The sequence below is a fragment of the Leopardus geoffroyi genome, chromosome C2 (assembly GCF_018350155.1).
Source record: "Leopardus geoffroyi isolate Oge1 chromosome C2, O.geoffroyi_Oge1_pat1.0, whole genome shotgun sequence".
Lineage (NCBI taxonomy): Eukaryota > Metazoa > Chordata > Mammalia > Carnivora > Felidae > Leopardus > Leopardus geoffroyi.
The window spans coordinates 71,671,366-71,691,655 of record NC_059333.1 but is presented as its reverse complement, the minus strand read 5'-3'; the positions used below and the strand labels follow the sequence as shown (position 1 = coordinate 71,691,655).

Here is a 20,290-nt window from a genome sequence, read left to right as displayed (position 1 = left end):
ATGAGGAGGGTAATCTGTGATATGGCCTTTCAAGGATCTTACCCGGACTTGATTGAGCAGCTTGACTTTCCTATAGAGGGCACTGTTGATGTCCTGCACATTGAAGAGAGGATCGTTCCAGATCTTAATGAGCAGGTCCTTGGAGAAATTGCTGACATAGTACTTGCTGAAGTCCCACTTGCGCAGAACCCGGCTGGGGATGACCATCTGAGCATTTTCATGGCAGCACTGACAGAAGTACTTGCCCAAGTACTCACAGTACCGCAGCCGCTTGATATAATCTGGAAAAACCAGAAAGTCAAAGGTCAGATGTGGCTTTCCCATCTATAAGCTGGTGAGGCAGCTCTCTTGCTCCTTTTCAAAGAGCAGAAAGGGATGGCCACTGGTCTCCATCCATTTCTGTGCTCCCAAAGCTAGCAGAAACCCACAGAGTGGGTTTCTGTGTCCCTCTCTGAAGGCCACTGAGGAAACAAATTCTGGCAGAGTTGGTAAGATCCAGATTCCAAGAACCTGGCCCAAAGTACCCAGTTTTCTTTGGTACACGATGTCGGTAACGGGCCCCCAGAAATCATTTCCCTCTGATTGCCAGTAATCCTGCACAGCCCTACCTTCCGGGTCTGGGCCCCTTCTTTCCCTTTCCCAGTTCTGCTCTGTTGCCTCCTCTCACAGCCTCTCTGACCAGCCCCAAGGGTGTGAGAAGGCACAGTCATTGGAGGCAGACTGGGGGTCAGAGAAGATGCTCACCGGGGTCAGTCCGAATGCCACACCCTGCACAGCGGTAATTCTGCTTGGCCACAGCGATCTTCCTCCTGAGGAGAAGGGAAGGAGAGGGCTTTGGCAAATACCAGCCACAGGAGGCCTCTGGGGTATAAAGGATAAGGAGGCAAACACAGGGCTCTTGTTACGTATGGCAAGAGTGGGGAATTCACCTACTGCTTTTTAGAGTTGGATAAAAAGAACCCACTGGGAGAACCAATTCAAACCGAGGATTACTAGGTTAGAATTTAGGTCAAGGCAGGGACAGTCCCTAACAAATGAACCACACTTCATGTACAAATATAAGAGATGAGAAACAGGACAGAGGAGAGAACAAGAGGAAAGAAAGGCAATCATCCATCTTATGAGAAAAAAAAACAGGGGTCGCCTAGGTGGCTCAGTTGGTTAAGCATCCGACTCTTGGTTTCGGCTCAGGTCATGATCTCATGGTTTGTGAGTTCGAGCCCTGCATCAGGCTCTGTGCTAACAGTGCGGAGCCTGGTTGGGATTCCCTTTCTCTACCTCTCTCCCTGTCCCTCCCCTGCTTGCTGCTCTCTCTCTCTCTCTCTCTGCCTCTCAAAAATAAATAAACTTAAAAAAATTTTTTTAAAAAGAAAGAAACACCAGTAAGCTCACAAGACTGTTGGGAGGAAGACAACAGGTTGGGAAGGCCAGTGATAAAAGACCTCATTCCCGGTTATCTCTGGGAAGCAACAGGAGGATCAGGAGTAAGACTTGCGACAAGATGCATAATCTTCACTCTCTGCCTTTAAGTGAACAGAATTGTGTGGGAGCTACAGCTGGAGGCAGAGACAAGAGGTGAGGAGACTGCCCTGACAACCCAAAGATATATCCATTTTCCAAAGGACACAGACACTGCCTACTCACGTCGGGGCTGAATGAACATTAAAAATGATCTGAGGCCGGGGTGGAGCCCACTCCAGGTTGCCACGAACACGGATGCGCAGCTTGTAGATGTCCGCATGCTGCCCGTCATCTGGTGAGATGGGCAGTGAGTCAGGGATGGGCAGGAGCTGAAGGAGAGAAGCACAGGTTGGTCCAACAGGGACGGTCTGGGAGAACATGCTTGACTCTTTGGTCATGACAGAAACACATTAATCAAAGAGGTGTCAGGATCATCTCAGGTAAAGGCTTCAAGCAACCTTGGCCCTCAGAATAAATCATTGAGGCACCAGGCTACTACAAGTGAGGACCTTGTGTTCCAAGAAGTAAAAAAGAACAGAAAAAGCATTCCAGTGGCATGGCACCCGTTGTTGATGCTGTCCCTGAAGCCACCTCAGGACCCTTGCTATGCCAAGATGCTTCATGCCTTACTCAACTATAGAGCAAAGAAGACTATGAACAATGTACTTTTTCACAGTGTCTCAAAGGTGGTCACAATACAGGAGTTCCACCTCTGGGTCTAGTAAGCAGTCATGTGGAATAAGGACAATGAAGGAGCTATTATCTCCTGTTCTGACAACTGCTAGGGAAAACCCAGGCAAGCATATCTTCTTCATTCATTCATTTATTCACTCAGCACATTTGTAACAAGTGGCTTCTGTGAGCGAGGAAGGAAACACTAAGGCTCATTCTAGACTGGGGACATGTGACAGAGGAGAAAAGCATCAGAGACGCTCATGGATTCGTGGGGCTGGACAGTGGGTAGAGGAAAAAAAGCTGAAGAAATCTACCTTCTGAGGGGCATCATGCTCTGGAACCAGCCATTCTAGCTCTGAGGCAGCTGGCAGCTGCATGCCTTCAAACTGCTTCAGGAGTCCCATGGCCACCGCCTCTGCAGATGTGGAGTGTAGGAAGCAGTGGGAGCTGGAAAGGAGATGGAGGGAAGGCTGAGCAGAGAAAAGACAGGAAGATGGGAGCCCACCCTCCAGGAACTGATACTATACCCTATGACTTCTGAGCTGAGAACACTCACAGTACCCCCAGTCTGCCTGGCTTATTTTCTCATCATCTTCAGATACATGTGTGGAGGAAGATATATTGACCTTATGGTCTTACGACTTAGGCTCAAACCCTACTTAATAGCATTACATGGCTAAATAATAAAAAAAAAATTTAAAAAGGGGGGGCGCCTCTGTGGCTCAGTCGGCTAAGTGTCCACCTTCAGCTCAGGTCATGATCTCATGGTTTGTGAGTTTGAGCCCCATGTTGGGCTCTGTTGCTGACAGCTCAGAGCCTGGAGCCTGCTTTGGATTCTGTGTCTCCCTCTCTCTTTGGCCCTCCTCCACTTGCACTCTGTCTCTCTCTCTCTCAAAAATAAATAATAAAAAAAATGAAAAAAAAATAGCATTACATGGCAACGCTAGTTAGGGATTCTCTATCACTTCCTTTCTCTAAACTCCCATTTCTTTAACTGCAAAAAAATGGGTTTACAAAATCAATTGAGTAAAACTGCCTTGTGAAAGATAAAGGACTGTTTGTTGCTCCCGAACGGGGGACTATTTCCCCTAGTTGGATCTACAATGTGAAACCAGTTCAATTTGATTTCATAATCAGCAATCAGGATCACTGCTCTCTCTTTTTGGATCTGATCTTCTGGGGGCCTCTGGTATAATCAAAGTCAGCAGAGAAGGAATAATCCAGACTGTGAGCTTTGCCTCCACTAGAGCCCACCCTGTTTGAACCAATGATCTTCTGCTCTGCTGCCGGGGGCTCACCACCACCATCAGGCAGGCCCATCACTTTGTTTTGTCTCTTTGTGAATTTGCACGCTTCCTCTATGGCCTTTCCCCTCCATATCCCAAGAACTGGGTTTGTTTCTCCACATACCCAAGGTTTTATTTAAAAGAAAGAAAAAAGTACTTACAAAGACTGGGAGGAAGTGAAGGATTTGCTGTTTGAGGCAGTGTTCCTTCTGATGTCAGCATCTAAGGGGAAAACAGATAAAGGGAGTGGGAAATGGAAAGGGAGGAAATAAGGGATAATAACAATGGAAACCATTCCAAGCTTTTGCCAGCTAAGTGCTCAGGGTAGCAGCTACAAGCTACATTCTATGCAGGGTAAGGAGCAGAGTCCAGGTGAAGCTCTACACATGATTTATAGTTTGGCTCTGTTTAAGTTACAACCAGACTGAATAAGTGACATTATGCATAGTATGGAAATGGTCGAAATGGCTACAAATCCAGGTGGAACACAGACTCAGATCTGGTGCAAAACAGTGAATGAGAAAAGGTAGCATCCTAAGGCACACAGGGACATACCCTCTATCAACACAAACACACAAAGAATACTCCAATCTCTCCTTCATTCTCTCAATCTCAAGCCCTCTTAAATGATAAACTCTGAGGTAAGAGCTCTGTCTAGCTCTTTTTTATATCAAAATCAGTACTTAACACAGAAATTGGATCACAGAAGTAACTCATTAAATGTTACGTGGAACTGGAACTTTGCTCCTAACATCTGACCACTACTGCTATCACTCCTGAATGCAAAGTCTTCTGCATCCTTATAAAAGCTTCATGGAAAGATTTCCTTTTTGTCTGGCGGCACAGGAAAGAAGAGAAGTTCTCTATGACTTGGCAGCTCCCTGAAGATGCCTGGTAACCAACACATTTTCATGGAGATATTCAACATGATGTTTTCTACTGAACTTTCAGGCATAACTGCAGGAAAATACGGCAGACTTTCCAAAGCCTATTTCTCATAAAGGATTTTGAAGAGGATTTCTAAAAAGGATATGCCTGAACCTCCAGAGACCTCATCTTCTCAAATATGTTTGATGGGGAAAACGTGAAGTATAGCAGTCATGTTTGAGGAGGGAAAATAGAGTGTATTCAAGTTATGAAAATGAGACTGTTCTGGTAAGTCTCATCCTTCATTTCCTTTGATGCCCAGTGAAAAGACATTCTTTTCCTGATTAAAGCTACACAATGATTGGAGCGCCTGCGTGGCTCAGTCGGTTAAGCATCCAACTTCAGCTCAGGTCATGATCTCACAGTTCCTGAGTTCGAGCTCCACGTCAGGTTCTGTGCTGACAGCTCAGAGCCTGGAGCCTGCTTCGGATTCTATGTCTCTCTCTTTCTGCCCCTCCCCTGCTCATGTTTTGTCTCTTTCTCCCCACCCCCTCTCAAAAATAAATAAACATTGAAAAAATTAAAAAAAAAAAAAAAAAAAGAAAGAAAGCTACACAATGATCAATCTACTGCATGTGAGCTCCTCAACAGAGCACTAAAGCTTACACGGCATCACTCTGCAACTGGCCATGAGTAGCTCAATTGTTCTTCACATTTCCTTTGTGTATATATTTTTGTATATGCCACTAGATCATGAAATCTCCTTATAAGGAAATGAGAGCATGTCTAACTCTTCTGTTTTGGCCCTAAAAATATATAATACAGGGCACTGTATATAAGCCCTGTATACTCAGGTAATATGCCTAACAAATCAATGTTTTCAAAGCTATATACGCAAGTGAGAGAACAGAATTGGAATCTGTCAATGAATTTTCATATGTTAAGCACAGAAAAATTTAAGACAACAACAAAATTTCTGACAAGTAAATAACAAATCCTATTTTTATTAACAAAGAAGTTTGTGTATATATTTTCTGTGTGAATTTGTACCACCAAAATCCAGATCTCAATACAGTGCTAGTTGTCTATTCCATTCTAAAGAACACCAGTGAAGAAAAAAAATTCTAGGCAATAGTAGACCTTCACAGACCATTTAGCTTGTAGCATTCATTTGAATAACACTTACACTGCCTTGGATTTGTACATAGTCTTGTCCTTACAACTCTGGAGTGTTTTCTACATAATAAGTTTTCAGAAAATACTTTCTAAATAAATGATTAATTGGCTAAAAGCAAAAAGCAAATTTTTGCTTTGTGACAGAAAAGGAAAAATGAGAGAAAATCGTAGACAGATATCCTTGAATAAAGAGCTAACCAATGTTGTTACTGTAGGGTTAGGCCATTAGAGAAAACACTGAGCATCAGAGAGAAGTGGTGATAATTCATGGTTGCTAAGGAAACAACTGTCTTCAAAAAGCTATTTAGCAGCTCTTCAACCTCACAGAGCAAAGTCATGTTTTCTTCAAGAGAAAAACAATCATTCTCTGCTCTTTGGAAAGTACAGTCACATCATACTTTACCATGTTTCTTCTTTTTTACCAGAGGTACAATGACTTCCTAGATAATCATGAATACTTCCAAGAGTGGGGAAGACCACACAGGTTTGGCTGTGACGATCTTCCCCTGAGAATGGAGAGGGGGAGGCAGTACCTGATCTCAAAAGAGACACCTGACACTGGCCAAGTACCATGGAGGCCCCGTGGGTACTGGGCCTCTGCTGCATTCTGCGGACTCTCTGGTCAGTTCAAACATATAATTAAGTTAGTGTGGTGGAAACACTACTCAAGGATCTGGATAAAAGTAGACCAGGCTATAAGACAGAATATTAATGAGTAAACAGAGGAGAAGGCCATTCAATTGGATAGAAGTTAACATAATTATGAAACTTTCAATTAATTATTTGACAAGTATTTTTTTTCTAAGAGAAACGATTTCAAATGTTTCTGATGCTTTAGATAAAGCTATTGCTACTGACTGAAAAAATAAAATCAGAATTATAGAAACAACTAAAAAATGACATGCTATAAGAAGAATTTTTCCATGTCCAGACACTGGTATTGGGATGATCAGGAAAGAAAGGGTTAAAACCTTGGTACCCTAGCAAAATCTGCAAATTTTTAAACAAAGTAAGGCACAGGAAGAGAGTCGACTTCAGAATTCACTGGCCAGTTTGACGCTGGTTTCCTTCCTGCTTTTCTTCCAGCAGATAAGGTGACACCCAACACATTTGGATATCCAACTCCAATGAATTATCTGTAACAGCTGACTGGAGAGGAAACTTTTTAAAATGGAAACTCACAATTATTCTTCTTTAAAAAAAAATGTATTTAAAAGGGCAGTGTGGGGAGAAGCACTGGTTACCTTGATTTGGACAGAACTTAAAAACTTGTTGGAAAATACAGTTCGTGAACTTCTTTCTCTATATATTGTGCCAGTTAAAAATCTATTGCCTGGGGCGCCTGGGTGGCGCAGTCGGTTAAGCGTCCGACTTCAGCCAGGTCACGATCTCGCGGTCCGTGAGTTCGAGCCCCGTGTCAGGCTCTGGCCTGATGGCTCAGAGCCTGGAGCCTGTTTCCGATTCTGTGTCTCCCTCTCTCTCTGCCCCTCCCCCATTCATGCTCTGTCTCTCTCTGTCCCAAAAATAAAAAAAATAAACGTTGAAAGAAAAAAAAAAAAAAAATCTATTGCCTTTCAGCTCCAAACCTGCCCTTCTTTTTGTCGGCTCTATGATAATGGAGCTGGACTCAAACAGCAGCCCTCTGCCAGCTGGCACCATGTTAAGTTTTGTCAGTAGAGGGCACTGGAGGGACACTGGAGGAGGCAGGAGTTTCTCTTGCTGAGTCTGGTGGTTCTCCTCTAGGCAGACTCCTGTAGTACATGTGACTTTTCCCTTAGGGAGGCAGGCCTTCATGAAGGTGGCCTTGAAGCAGAATGCCACTAGTGGTACTTCTCATAAACTGCTTCCCCAGTACTTCTTGGCAAAGCAGGAGTCACAGGCCTGGCACCTTCCATGGCGCACTTCCCCCAGCATCTCTTGAGTTCTGGGGCACAGCACTTCCCTAGGGGCAGCCTCCGCCAGCACCCCACAGAATGGTTTCTTGGTGCCATTGGCATGGCACCTCTCATAGACAGCATCCCCAGGCACTCTCTTAGGGCAGCTCTGCAGCCTCAGTGAATTTCTCCACCTCTAGTGAGCCAGGAGGTCTGGATCTCAGCCTTGCAGATATGGTCCTCTTCTATACTTGTTCCTTCCCTGGTGCTCCACCTCAGTCCTAGGCATACTGACTGCTACCTATATCTGCTATCCCTGTATACTTTAGAGTTGTTTTCACTCCTTACGAGCCAGGCTCCCATTACTTCAGTCCACCATGATAGTTAATAATTCTTTATTTTAAACCCTCCCTATTCAAATTACTCTGTGATTTCTGTCTCCTGACTGGAACCTGACATGCATGTGGAAGACTGAAATTCTAGAAGAATCTACGAAGGAAGATAAAGAACAACTGATGAAGCTATAATAAAAGGGGAAGGAGCAGTGAAAAACAAAACTCTAAAACTAAAGAAGTTGTAAAGACTGGGATTGGGAGCTTATAAATGACCTCATACCAATTTGGCAGGTACCACAGAAAGAAATTGATAAAGTGAAAGAGGCCAGATACAAAAGATCACATATTGTATTATTCCATTTATATGAAATGTTCAGAAAAGGCAAATCTATAGAGACAGAAAGATGAGCAGTGAACTCCGGCTTGGGGTAGAAAGGGAAATTTTAAAAAAATTTTTAGTGTTTATTTTTGAGAGAGAGAGAGAGACAGAGCATGAGTGGGGAAGGGGCAGAGAGAGAGGAAGACACACAATCGGAAGCAGGCTCCAGGCTCTGAGCTGTCAGCACAGAACCCAACGTGGAGCTCGAACTCAGGAACTGTGAGATCATGACCTGAGCTGAAGTTGAACGCTTAACCAACTGAGCCACCCAGGCACCCCATAGGAAGGGAAATTAACTGTAAATGGGCACAAGGAATCTTACTGGGGTAATAAAAATGTTCTAAAACTAGATTATAGTGATGGTTCCACAAGTCGATAAATTTGCTAAAAATTATTCATCTATTTCCTTCAGAAACATTTCTGTTCCATATGGTCTACTCAATGAATCAGGATCTAAGAAATGTGATTATGTCAAGTAGAGTATTACAATATGCAGAGTATTCATGATAGATGATGTCCATAATAGGATGCTTAAGCACTTAAATTTTCCCAAGGGTGTTATGGATTTTAACCTGACAGTATACTCAGAGGCTCTTCAATAGCATATATCACTTAAGATGATCAAAAAGAAACACATCTGTAAACCTCTGGATGTAATCAGGAAGATTGCTAATGAGAAGTATAATGACACTTTTTAAAAAGAATTTCATACCATTAATAAACCAGAAGCAGAGGAAAAGCAACAGAAAGCAAAAAGGAAATGTAGTGTAAAGAAAGATGAATTATAAATTATACTTTCATAAATAAGAATCTGTGTGTAGAAATAAGGTAAAACAAGCCACTTCTTTTGAAAGAGGCTTGTTCTGATTGCTTTCCCTTCAACTCCCATAATGTGCTGGGATTATAGGGCACAAGAAAAAGACTATAGTCTTTTAGTTGAAAAATGTTTCATGTATATAAAATATATAAATGTATTTTTTAAAAGTATAAAAATGTATTTTAAAAGCTTTAAAGCTCCCAAAATAGTGGAAGAAAAGATGCCAGGAAGACCAAATAAAAGTACGCCTTATGGTTAAAGCAGACTGAATATGCTCTGACAGAGAAATGGCTGACAGTCAATAAATGTACCTGCAAAAGGACTGTGGTTGTAAACACGTAAGAGACCAGTTAAAAAGTGATAGGGTAATTACGTGTCAAGCAAGGGAAGACTACGTTAGAATAAATTACAACAGTTCAGGAAAAGAGAAAAAGAAAACTAAATACTTTCCTTTCTCCAAATCTTTATCTGACCTTACCTAATTATTTCACATTCTAGTGGCTGATTACATTGACAGTTAAAATGAACTATTTAGGGGCGCCTGGGTGACTCAGTCAGTTGAGTGTTGGACTCTTGATTTCAGCTCAGGTGATGATCTCAAGGTGCTTGGGGTTGAGCCTAGCATTGGGGTCTGCACTGAACAGCACGGAGCCTCCTTGGGACTGTCTCTCTCTCTTCTCTGTCCCTCCCCTGCTTGTGCTCACAATTATGCATGCATGAGCTCTCTCTCTCTCTCAAAATAAACATTATAAAAATTTAGAAAAAAAATAAAGTGTTTAATAAATCCTGAGTTTTGCTGTTGTGTGTTTTAAAACCACTTTGAGTAGAAAACTGCTACTTTCAGTTAACCGCACCTACAGAAAGCCTACTTGCTTGAATCACAAAGAAATTACTAAGGCCAGACATTTATAGCAGTAAATCCTAATTATATACAAAGTACCAAGAAGGGATCACTTTCTGCAAATGGCTCTGCAAATTCAAAACTCTAAAGACATATTATGCTTTCACATTATTCTATCGGACTTTTGCTGTCTGAATGTGTGGCAGTAGCTTAGCTGTTGGTTTGAACTAAAATTTCTTCACCTGACCGTTGCTTTCTAAACTGCCTACTACCTCCATCAGCCACAATGACCACTTAGTCTATAAATGTCACTGTAGGGAGGGATCAGCAAGGACAATCTCAGTGAGGAGGACTGTTGGAGGTCCTATGAAGAAGAAGAAAATGAATATTTGAATTACTCCTAGCTGGCTCAAGTCTGGCTTTCCCCCAGCTAGTTCTCCAAACCTTATAGACAGGTGTCACAAGATTAAGAATGTACAAAAGGTGATGCAAACATTCACACACATGCATGTATGAGCACACCCGTACTTCCAACACAAGCTACCTGAAAACATCGATGCCATTGACACTGAGAGTCCGTTCTTTGACATGTGAGTCAGGTTAGATCCTTCGCTACCATCTGTGATAATGATTATAAAAGGGGGCCCTTTAGTATTCAGACAGGAAGTAAATCAATGAGAATGACAGTTCTATACCACATGTTCCTGGAATCAGGACTTGACTTGGCTCCAAAAGGTAAAACTGCTTTTAGGAAGTTACATCCACAGGAAGGTGCTCAGTATTGCTTGGGAGATAGTTATTGCTATTTCCCCAAACCGGCCTGGTCTTAAAGACCTCCTAAGGTAGTGTTCTCAACCAGAAGAGATTTTCTACCCTTGTAGGTAAATTGGGCAGAGGCTGATGATGATGCTAAACATTCTACAATGCACGACAGTCTCTTACAACAAAGAACTATCTGGCCTAGAGGCTGAGAAACCCTACCCCGAGGTCTTTTCCTTTAGGGATTTCCATCCTGAACTGATTTTAGAGTTAGCTGACTAAACAACTCCTCTGGGGCCAAAAAGGCAACAACAGTTTCCAACAGGAGTGCACTTCATGCCACGCCCAAGCAGGCTATTTCAAATTTGGTTCCTTCCAGACTGAACAGCTTCCTCTGGCCCCTTGCTTTGCTGCAAGAAACAGACTTAGTGGTCACGTGGACTGCTCCACACCTAGTGAAGCAGTGTTGTGAATTTACCTTAATATTACCCTCATGAAATTTTAACTGCTGATTCCAAGAGAAAGGGCAGAACACTTTTATTGTCTTCTAATTTGGAGATCAAGCCAATCACAGACTGTGGTATATGAAAAACAATATATAATTGGTCTCTGCCTAGTTTTCAGCACAGAGCTCCTAAAACCTTTATAATTTCCAGAGTGATAGGAATGTCTTTGTTATTCATAATGAGCCCCTTGCCATTATATCTGAGTTTATGCTAATGAGGTGACTCTTGAGGAATATCCAGGTAATTTCAGGATGGGGCTGGCTGCCAGAGGAAAAAACAACCACCAGATTAAAGGATTAGAATTTTTAGCTCCATCCCCAAACTCTCAAAAAGGGAGAGGGGGTGCAGATTGAGCTCAATCATCAATGGCTGCTTTAAGCACTCGTGCATACCTATGTAATGAAACCTTGATAAAGTGTTTTCACTTGTGATGATAAGGTTTGGGAGAGCTACCTGGTTGGTGAATATATTGATGTACTGGGAGTATAGCACACCCTGACCACATGGACAAAGAGATTCCTGTGCTCAGAAAACTTTGGGGTGTTGCGCTAAGTATCTCTTCATGTGACCATTTATTTGTATCCTTTATAATAAAAAGTAATCTTAAGTCTAGTGTTTTCATGAGTTCTGTAAGTCATTTTAGCAAATTATGGAACCTGAGTTGGGGAGGTGTCTTAGGAACCCCTGAATTTGTAGTTGGCTACGGAGAAGAGTAGGTAACATGGTGACCCCATTTGTGGTTGGCATATGAAGTGGGAGTGTCCTGTGGGACTGAGACCTTACCCTGTGGAGTCTATCCTAACTCCAGGAGTTAATGTCAGAATTGAATTGTCGGGATACTCAGTTGGTATCAGAGAATTGGAGAAATGTTGGAAAACCACATACAAACAAACCAAAAAAAAAAAATGGAGTTTTAAGTGGCTATTATTGTCATGAAAAGAAATCAGACATATTAAAGAGAACACAGAAGGAAGACTTCCTAGACACCTGGAAAAATATGTATAAAAATTGTATTTCTGAATGGGGAAGAAATCCAGCTACCACCAGGTTTCGATTACTACTGGAGGTCTGCGCAGGTGAAAAGTGAATTACATCAATTCTCTAGATTGATATAAACAGATCTATAAAACATATATTCATCACCATCTTACCATGGAGAATTATAGAGTCAATTCACCTCCATAATGAAATAACTCTTAGTTTCACCCATGGGTGAAAACTTGTGACTATGAACTGCTTTTTGGTTTGTTTGTTTGTTTGCTTGCTTGTTTGTGGCACTGATGGGAACCTGAAGAAATCTATGATTTGCAGGAATGGATTAATCCATTAGTCATGAGTTAACATGATTTAATAGAACTGCCTTCCCAGATTAGAACCCCTCCTGTTCTCTATGCATGTGCTTACAACAATAACAACAACAAGGGTCAGTGATTCTGCTAAGCAAGTTAGCACTGTAGGACAGAAAAAGCTCTACTTTGTAAACTTGATTTTTTTTTCCCTTTTTTTCCCCCCAATGACTCTTTTTGTCCTTTTCTCTTAGGATTATAACAAAGTTCCTTTTAAACATTTTGAAACAATTTTGATTGTGTTATGGAACATAAGAGAATAAGATCCTAATTTCATGCAAGTATAGGTCAGCCCTAGGCTCTTACCAGGAGGAATCAGAGTGAAAATCCAAGAGAAAGGTGCAATTGAGGAGACCCATCAAGGTGACTTCAACAGCCAGGCCCCTCTACCTGAAGCACTTCTTTTTCTGCTTAAATTTTACTAAAGGAGTTTTGTTTTTAGCAAGAGAGGCTTCCTCTCACTAACAACATTCCATAATGTACCATTATGAAGATTGTCTATACTTAAGGAAAGCTTCTCAGTCTATGACTTCAAATTCAAAGAGTCAGGCAATGAAAGTTGCTTGAAATAAAGTGTCACTTCTTACCTTGGATTTCAAATTCGTCAACCTCATCAGCAGAGCCAGAATCAGAGAATTGCGTTGAATCACGTGAACTAAACTGGGAGCTGTTAGAAGTGACCTGAAAGCCTGCTATGTTTTAAAAAGAAAAAAAAGGTAATAAACAGGACAGAAAGTGGTCTCCTATCCTAGGGTCACAATGAAAAGGACCTGGTGTGACTTCAACAGAGAAGTGAATAGAACCTTGGCTGGGAGTGATGCTGGGGAAATGGAAACTAGCTCTTCTTGTTGATTATTCCCCATTTTATTCATGACATTTTGAAAGTTTCAGGTAAACAGAAGGTACTACTATCTGGGAAGTGACTCTGGGACCAGCAGTCGTAGTTCTCATATCAGAAACCTATTTTTTGGAAGATATTTCTGAGGTAGGAAATAGATAAACTCCAGGACTCTGGGTCTGGCAGGAAAAAAATTACAACATAAAAATTCTTTCTGACAGCAGAGGAACCCTTAGCTGGGTTATAACAGTTGAAAGTGAGACAAAAAAGGAAGCCCACAAGGTACCAAGTCTTATCCTAACTCCCTGCAGAAGTGGAACTGAGGAGTTCACAGCCTCACTCACTTCCGTGCTCAGTCTCCTGATACCCAGGGAGCAGGTTCTTGGTGCGGATCTGCTGGCGACGAAGGCGGATCTTCTGCTTCAGTTCCTGGATCTCTCTATCGCTGTCTTCTTCCTCCTCTTCCTCTTCTTCCAGGCACTGGCTCATCATGTTGCACTTCATTAGCTCAATGGCAGCAATCAAGGACTCTGAGATGCTGAAATGGGCATTCTCCTAGGGAAAGGAGAGCACCAAAGAAGTTGATTAGCAAGGGGCTAGATACGTTGAACACCTCACTGATTGTAACGCTGACAAGTAGAGCTTCCTTTTTTATTATTTTTTTAATGTTTATTTATTTTTGAGAGATGGCGAGCAGGGGAGAGGCAAAGAGACAGGAAGACAGAGGATCTGAAGCAGGCTCTGTGCTGACAGCAGAACCCGACGTGGGGCTTGAACTCATGAACCACGAGATCATGACCTGAGCCAAAGTCAGACACTTAACCAACTGAGTCACCCAGGAGCCCCTGGAAAGAAGAGCTTCTAAGACACGTGCTGCTTTTATTCAAAACACTAAGGGGAAATGAACACTTCCACTATAAGGAAAGCTGATGGCCAAAAAAACTGTTCTACGTGCTCTTTGCTCTCAAACCTGTAATGCCTGGCCCTCCTGTCCTACTTTACATAAAAATGATAGAGAAGAAGTCCAGAATTTAATATCAAGGTCTTTCCTAAGCCATATCCCTGTATACAAAGCATTAAGGTAAACATAAATCTCAAGATAAAGTGCTTTTAAGCTACAAAATGTCACAGGGACATTCTTTATTATATATCTGAGCCTTAGAACAAAATATGGAAGTTGATTCTGGAAACAATTTTTAACCTAAGCTTCCAGGGTCAGGGAAACAATAATCATGTGTCTAAAAAGTATTTCTCTGCCCAAGGTAGCTTCTAAGAGAAAATCAGTAACAGTTTTGGACTCAGTGAGGAGCATATACTCCCTGAAAAGTTCTCCAGAGATGGAAAGTGTTGAGCTTATCTTTAGCTCGAACTTGTCTTTACTGTGGTCTTTGCTCATGTTACTACTATGTACCCAAACCTCATTAGAAGAAATGGCTCTGTGGGCCCTCAGTCCAGATCTCCCAACTCATGAGCTCTTCAGTAGCCTCTTAGATCCCTTACCTTTTCCAGGTCTGCACAGCTTCCAAAGTCTTGTTCAGACAGATAGCTGATAAGGGACTGTCCTTCTGATGGTCTTCGGAACATGCCCTCCCCTGAGCACAGGTATTGACCACCCTCTGTGGGAAAATGGAATGTGGATGTGAAAAGCTCCGACTTAGAAAGTGAATCTGTAACAGACAAGCTTCTTTGAGAAGTCTGATGATTTTACCACTAAAGATGTGCCCAAGTTTTCCCAGGTTAACAGGCTGGAAAGAAGAGGTCTACCTTCTAAAGGAATTTCTCTGAATCTCAGAATCCCAGACCACTAAGCCTCTTGGTTAAAGAATAGTAGAATAAGAGAAGAGAGCCCAGAGACAATCCTTTTACCATCAAAATTTAAAGAAGAGATACTTGCCCTCCTACCCTACAAAAAACCCTAAAAACCTGTGCTGAGAATCAGACAAGGAAACAAATAGATAAGCTCCTCCTGTGGAGCTTATCTTCTCATAATTCAGCCCCAACACTCACAGGCCTCCTTTCAAGGTCCCTCTCTCACCCACTCAGCCATTCCATTTGGATCAACAGACATTCGTGGTGATAACACCCACGGCATACGAGAGGGTGGGACCCCTAAGTCAGAAAGGAGCAAGAAAAGTGGCGGGGCAGTGTGATTTCTAGCACGGGGGCTGGAAATGATGATAGGAAGGGTGAGACTGTATGGTGTGTACCCTCCCCAGAGCTGACATGAGCTAGACTGCTCAGAGCTTAGCAGGCACAAGGGGAGAGCAGAGAAAAGACACAGCTGCAGCCCTGGCCTTCCTAGTGCTCACTTACCATACTCCATGTACAGAGAGCTGGGTGTGCTGACTTCACTGCTTTGGCCAGAGTAGGGCAAGGGACCTCTCAACTTCGACTTATCATTGCAGGATTCTAGTGTCAGTGACCACCAGGGAGTAAAAACACACATACGAGGTGAGCAACAGATACATTCCCAACTTCAGAGTTTCAGTATTTAACTGCTCCCATTCCCAATGCCCTCCCAAACAGGAGAGAGATGGCGCAGCAACAGGGAACGGTCCAAGAATGCAGGAACACATGGAGGAAGGGAGATGGGGAGTCAGTATCTTCTAAGAGGAAAAGAGAAAACATAACCCAAGATGCAGCAACACAAAGGTGGAAAGAATCAAATCAAAGTAGACTCATGAATTCAGTTCTTTGTTCTTCCATCTTCTTACCAAATGTTCTAGGAATATTGGCCAATTTCTATCCTCTTGACAAAAACCAATGTAGATAACAGTCCTCACATGGTAAAACAAAGATAAGCACACTGAAACTTCTCTGAAACCTTGACACTGGGCTCTTAAACAATCTCAGAATGGTTACACTAGGGAAATACTAGGATATGGCCTCTCTTGAACCTGAAATGAACTTGAAAGTTGTCACACCTACAAATTTAATTCACTTCTCAATTAGCTGAAAAACAAAATAAAATCCAGCAACGTCCTTCAAGGAGGCATCAAGACAATGCTAGAGAAGCCAAGGACAATGGCCCTGTATCCAAAGGGATCAGCCACAGGGCTATAGGCCCAGCCTTATTGGAGAAGAAAAGGAAAGGTTTATAGAGAAGCCTGGCAAAGTAGGAAGCGGCTGGCTGGGTAGAAGTTTTTAAGGAACGATGAGAGTTGGGAGTAGAGAAATAGTAGTAGGCAGGGCTCATAGGAAATGAGAAACTGATATTCTCCCAAGGAAAACACAAAATTCCCACTGCTACAGAAGGAAGGGCAGGCAGAAAAGCAGGTGGATGCCTGAGAAATGAGCAGGATGCTCTTGGAGAGTGAATGACTGAGCCGCAGCCAACCATTTCCCCCCACAGAGGGTGCCAACTTGTCAGCTGCTCCTCTCATTAAAAAAAATGCTACTCTGTGGTAAGAGATAACTGTTTTCCTTGGGTCTCAAAGATTTCTACTGGTCCCTGCAGTGAGCTCTCCTCCTCACTACTGATCTAAAGACAAACCAGCAGTCACCATGATGCCTTGGTTAAGAAACTATGACTCGGATGGGACCTCCTTTAAGGTCCCCAGTCAAAGTAAGTGCACAACACAAACTCCAACACCAGCGCACTATTCCTTTACAACATGTGCAGGCCGTCCAGCCTTTGCTTACTGAGCTCACTGCTTCCTGATGCTGCCCATTCAAATGAACAATTCTTAATTCTTAGATTTCCTCACACTCACTTGAAATCTGTCTTCTTACAATTTCCCGTCTCCTTAAAAATAACAATGCTCTTCTAAATGGTGGTCCTGTCAACTTCCTCCTCTTTAACCTTCTCTTTTCCAAGCTTACATACTCAGTGGCTTCCTCCATTAGCAGGAGGCCACCATTTTCAGTCCTCCCTCACCACCCTGTCTGGCAAACACACTCTACTGTTAATATCTCCATAAACCCAGAATTTAACACAATATTCATCTTCAACATCACCGTGAAAACCAAAGTCACTAGAAAAAAAAACCTGTAAAATGGCTGGAATGGTGGTGGGTGGGACTTACAGAGGAAGGAAAATAGGTGAAAGAAAAAGGAAATGGGACTCTGGGAGAGGCAAAAAGCATGCATCCACATCCAAGACCACAGAAGGGGGGAAAAAGACATTCTGGTGTTAATTCAAGGAAAATAAAGTAATCCACAGTAAGTACTCAGTTATAAGAAAAATTCTGTCACTGATTCATCATGATGCCTTAGACAAAGAGCAGGCTTCAGTTTCACCTTTGGGCTTCAGTTTCACCTTCAGGATTGATAAATTTTGACTCCACCTCCCAGAAGCTATTGGGAGACTAAATGAGGCATCTGGAAGTCATGGGCAATAAACATATTATGCAAAATATCGGTGCCATTTTAGAGACGGGTCCAAGAATCATAGCAGGACTGGCCAGACTAGCCAGACTTGATTTGACACCAGAATGGAAAAGGAGGTTCAGAACTAAGCAAGATGGTCACAGAGGAGGAGGAGGTGGCAGACAGAAAGGAGGACTGGCTCCCAAACCTGCAATGGGATCTTCAACTATAATGGTGATATTCCTGGGGCCTCCTGTATGTAGACAGACAGGTGCAGAGGAGAGTCCAAAGAGAGGAAATGAGAACAGAGAGAGTGAGAAAAAGAGTGTCCTTTTATCTAGTGGAGGTAGGGACCTAACTCCCAAGAGGGAACCCTGGTGCTGAAGTACTCAGCTACTGAACCATAGTAGCTGACTCATACAAGAATCTACACACGACCCCCTCTCCCTCAGACCCTTTTGCTTAGGTTTTCTCTGCTCCCCTTTCCAATGCAGGTTACCATGGTTTCTGGAATCCACATGGATTCAAGAATGGGGGCAGGGAAGCATCCCACGCTCCAAGACCAGTGGCCTGGAGTAGAGTAGACAGCAGGCCAGCAGCAGGAGATGTGAAGCGAGGCGCTAACCCTAATACTCTTCACATCTAAGAAAGTTTGTAGGAAGACAGGCTTTGATTTGGAATTTTTTTTTTCCTGAAGAGTTCCAATAAGCAGAACCGCATCTTGAGTAGAAAATGGAAAAAAAGGTTTGTCACTCAGAAGTTTTGGATGAGGGCCTCAGCTCTCACCTTTCTAGAAATTACAAAGAGAAATCAATGGCAGCTCCAGTTGCTAAAGGAAATCTTCCTCTTTTGCTTTTTCAAAATTTTCTATATTTTATTTTTATATTTTATTTCTGGGGTTTTCCTACCCAGAACTGGCTTTGAGCACAGAGATCCATCTTATACTTGCTGTTATGGAGACTCTCCTACAAATGAAACCCAACCAAAGCCTGCCAGACACTAACAACCCATGACAGAAGATGGCAGGGAGATGGCAAAAGCAGTGAGCCCCACCTCTCTCGAGCCAAGGCTGTGCTCTGCTTAGCAGCTGCTATTTGTGTGAGGGAGGGCCCAATGGCCTGGGCCCCTCACCTGATGGTCTTCCAACCTGAATTAGTGATGCAACGGCCAGCCCCACCTACTTGTTTCCTAGATCACATCATCCTACACTCACTATATCCCTAGTTTTAATGAGGAAACCCCAATATCACTTAGCCTCTCTTGTACTAGTATGACACCTAACCAAACTTCTCAGGAATCACAGAAAGGGGAGGAATTTAATGGGATTATTTTTAAAGCTCATTAGTAATTCCCCTCTGCCAGAGAGAAACATTAAAAACTCAAACTGTAACAAGCCACACTATCCTCTGATGCTAAGGAACTGGTGAAAGAATTCAGGAAAACATTTACTAGTTAGCAACGTATAAAGGAACAAATATAAATATTCTCCGATTTCTTGGGTATTCATATAACATTATAAACTTCTCTCTTTCATTATAAGCAGGATACCCATCATGTCATCAGAAACATAAGTCACTAACTAGGGACTGGTGACTATCATTACCTGGGGCTCCTCTGGAGGCAATGTTGGTATCCGAATGGGACCGAGTATGGCTCTTCTTTGTTCCACTGGTAACAGTGAATGTCTGCCCCTCTGAGAAGCTGGACCTGCGAAGGACGCCGGACAGCTGGCTCTGCCCACCTCCCTCCTGCTCGCCTAGGGAAGAAGCAGCAGAGTCTGGCTTCTGCGAGCTGCTGGAGGAGAACAAGTTGGAGCTGCTGCTCTCAGCATTGCTGCTGTGACTCTGACAGCTGGCGGTCCGGCCTCGGGGGTCCAGGTTGCCGATGGCTAAGTACTCGGGCCCCTCACTGGCATCACTTGGGGAATTATTCTGGCTGCTGACCCAGGATGCTTCTAGGGGGCTGGTCAGTGTGCTAGAGCTCATCTCATTTGGAGTTGAGGGGGAATCCCTGGCTAACATAGAGGCTGGAAGCAGTGAGGCTTGGCTAGGTTGATCCTGTGCTGGTGAGACGTGCTCTCTGCTTTCCTGAGGTTTCCGGGGAGGGCCAGAGAGTGAAAAGGAAGTCGATCTTCTTTCTAGGATATAAAAAGGGAAGAAAAAGGTGAGCTGGAAATCTTTGGTACATACGAAAGGCTTCTCTACAACTAAGGACCTACCTCCCTATCATTACTGGTGCCCAGTACCACCTCAGAAAAGGTTCGTCATGTGAGGTAAGCAAAACTTTTTTTTTTTAATTTTATTTTTAATTTTTAAAAATTTACATCCAAATTAGTTAGCATATAGTGCAACAATGATTTCAGGAGTAGATTCCTTAGTGCCTCTTACCCATTTAGCCCACCCCCCCTCCCACAACCCCTCCAGTAACCCTCAGTTTCTTCTCCATATTTATGAGTCTCTTCTGTTAACAAAACTTATTTAGAAGGAAGTAAGCCAGGTAAGGTAAGATAAGAGCATGCGCTCTTGATACAGTAGCTTCATTGTTTATTGGTGTTCATTCCTCATCTGTAAAATGGGCAATAATAACAACACCTACTGCATAGGACTATTTTGAGGATCAAATAATATATATAAATATAACAGAGCCTGGCACACAGTTGGTGCTCAGTAAGTGTTAGCTATTATTATTGAAATGTCTTCTTGGCAACGTGGATTAGAAATCCAGGGGAATCTAAAAACATCTCTTTCCTCTGTTACTTTAATGATTCCACTGAATTATCTTAGACTGGTTGCTATATAACTTTTTAAGATGTCCTTTCTCAA

General features: G+C 42.7%; 1 protein-coding gene across 10 annotated transcripts in view; it reads right to left on the bottom strand.

Moving 5' to 3' along the window:
• The window catches only part of RUBCN (rubicon autophagy regulator), a 59,937-nt gene that overhangs the window by 5,691 nt on the left and 33,956 nt on the right, over positions 1-20,290 (bottom strand). Inside the window, exons 7-18 of one of the 10 annotated variants that reach the window (XM_045502372.1) lie at positions 19,072-19,605; positions 17,677-17,721; positions 15,474-15,569; positions 14,661-14,776; positions 13,505-13,715; positions 12,910-13,014; positions 10,256-10,330; positions 3,584-3,644; positions 2,451-2,583; positions 1,645-1,790; positions 745-809; positions 43-281 (exon numbers count right to left, since the gene is read on the bottom strand). In XM_045502372.1, the coding sequence (XP_045358328.1) occupies positions 43-281; positions 745-809; positions 1,645-1,790; positions 2,451-2,583; positions 3,584-3,644; positions 10,256-10,330; positions 12,910-13,014; positions 13,505-13,715; positions 14,661-14,776; positions 15,474-15,569; positions 17,677-17,721; positions 19,072-19,605 (1,826 nt within the window). The remainder of the gene's footprint in view (positions 1-42; positions 282-744; positions 810-1,644; positions 1,791-2,450; positions 2,584-3,583; positions 3,645-10,255; positions 10,331-12,909; positions 13,015-13,504; positions 13,716-14,660; positions 14,777-15,473; positions 15,570-17,676; positions 17,722-19,071; positions 19,606-20,290) is intronic. The other 9 variants (XM_045502373.1, XM_045502376.1, XM_045502377.1 and 6 more) reach the window with 9 other exon arrangements.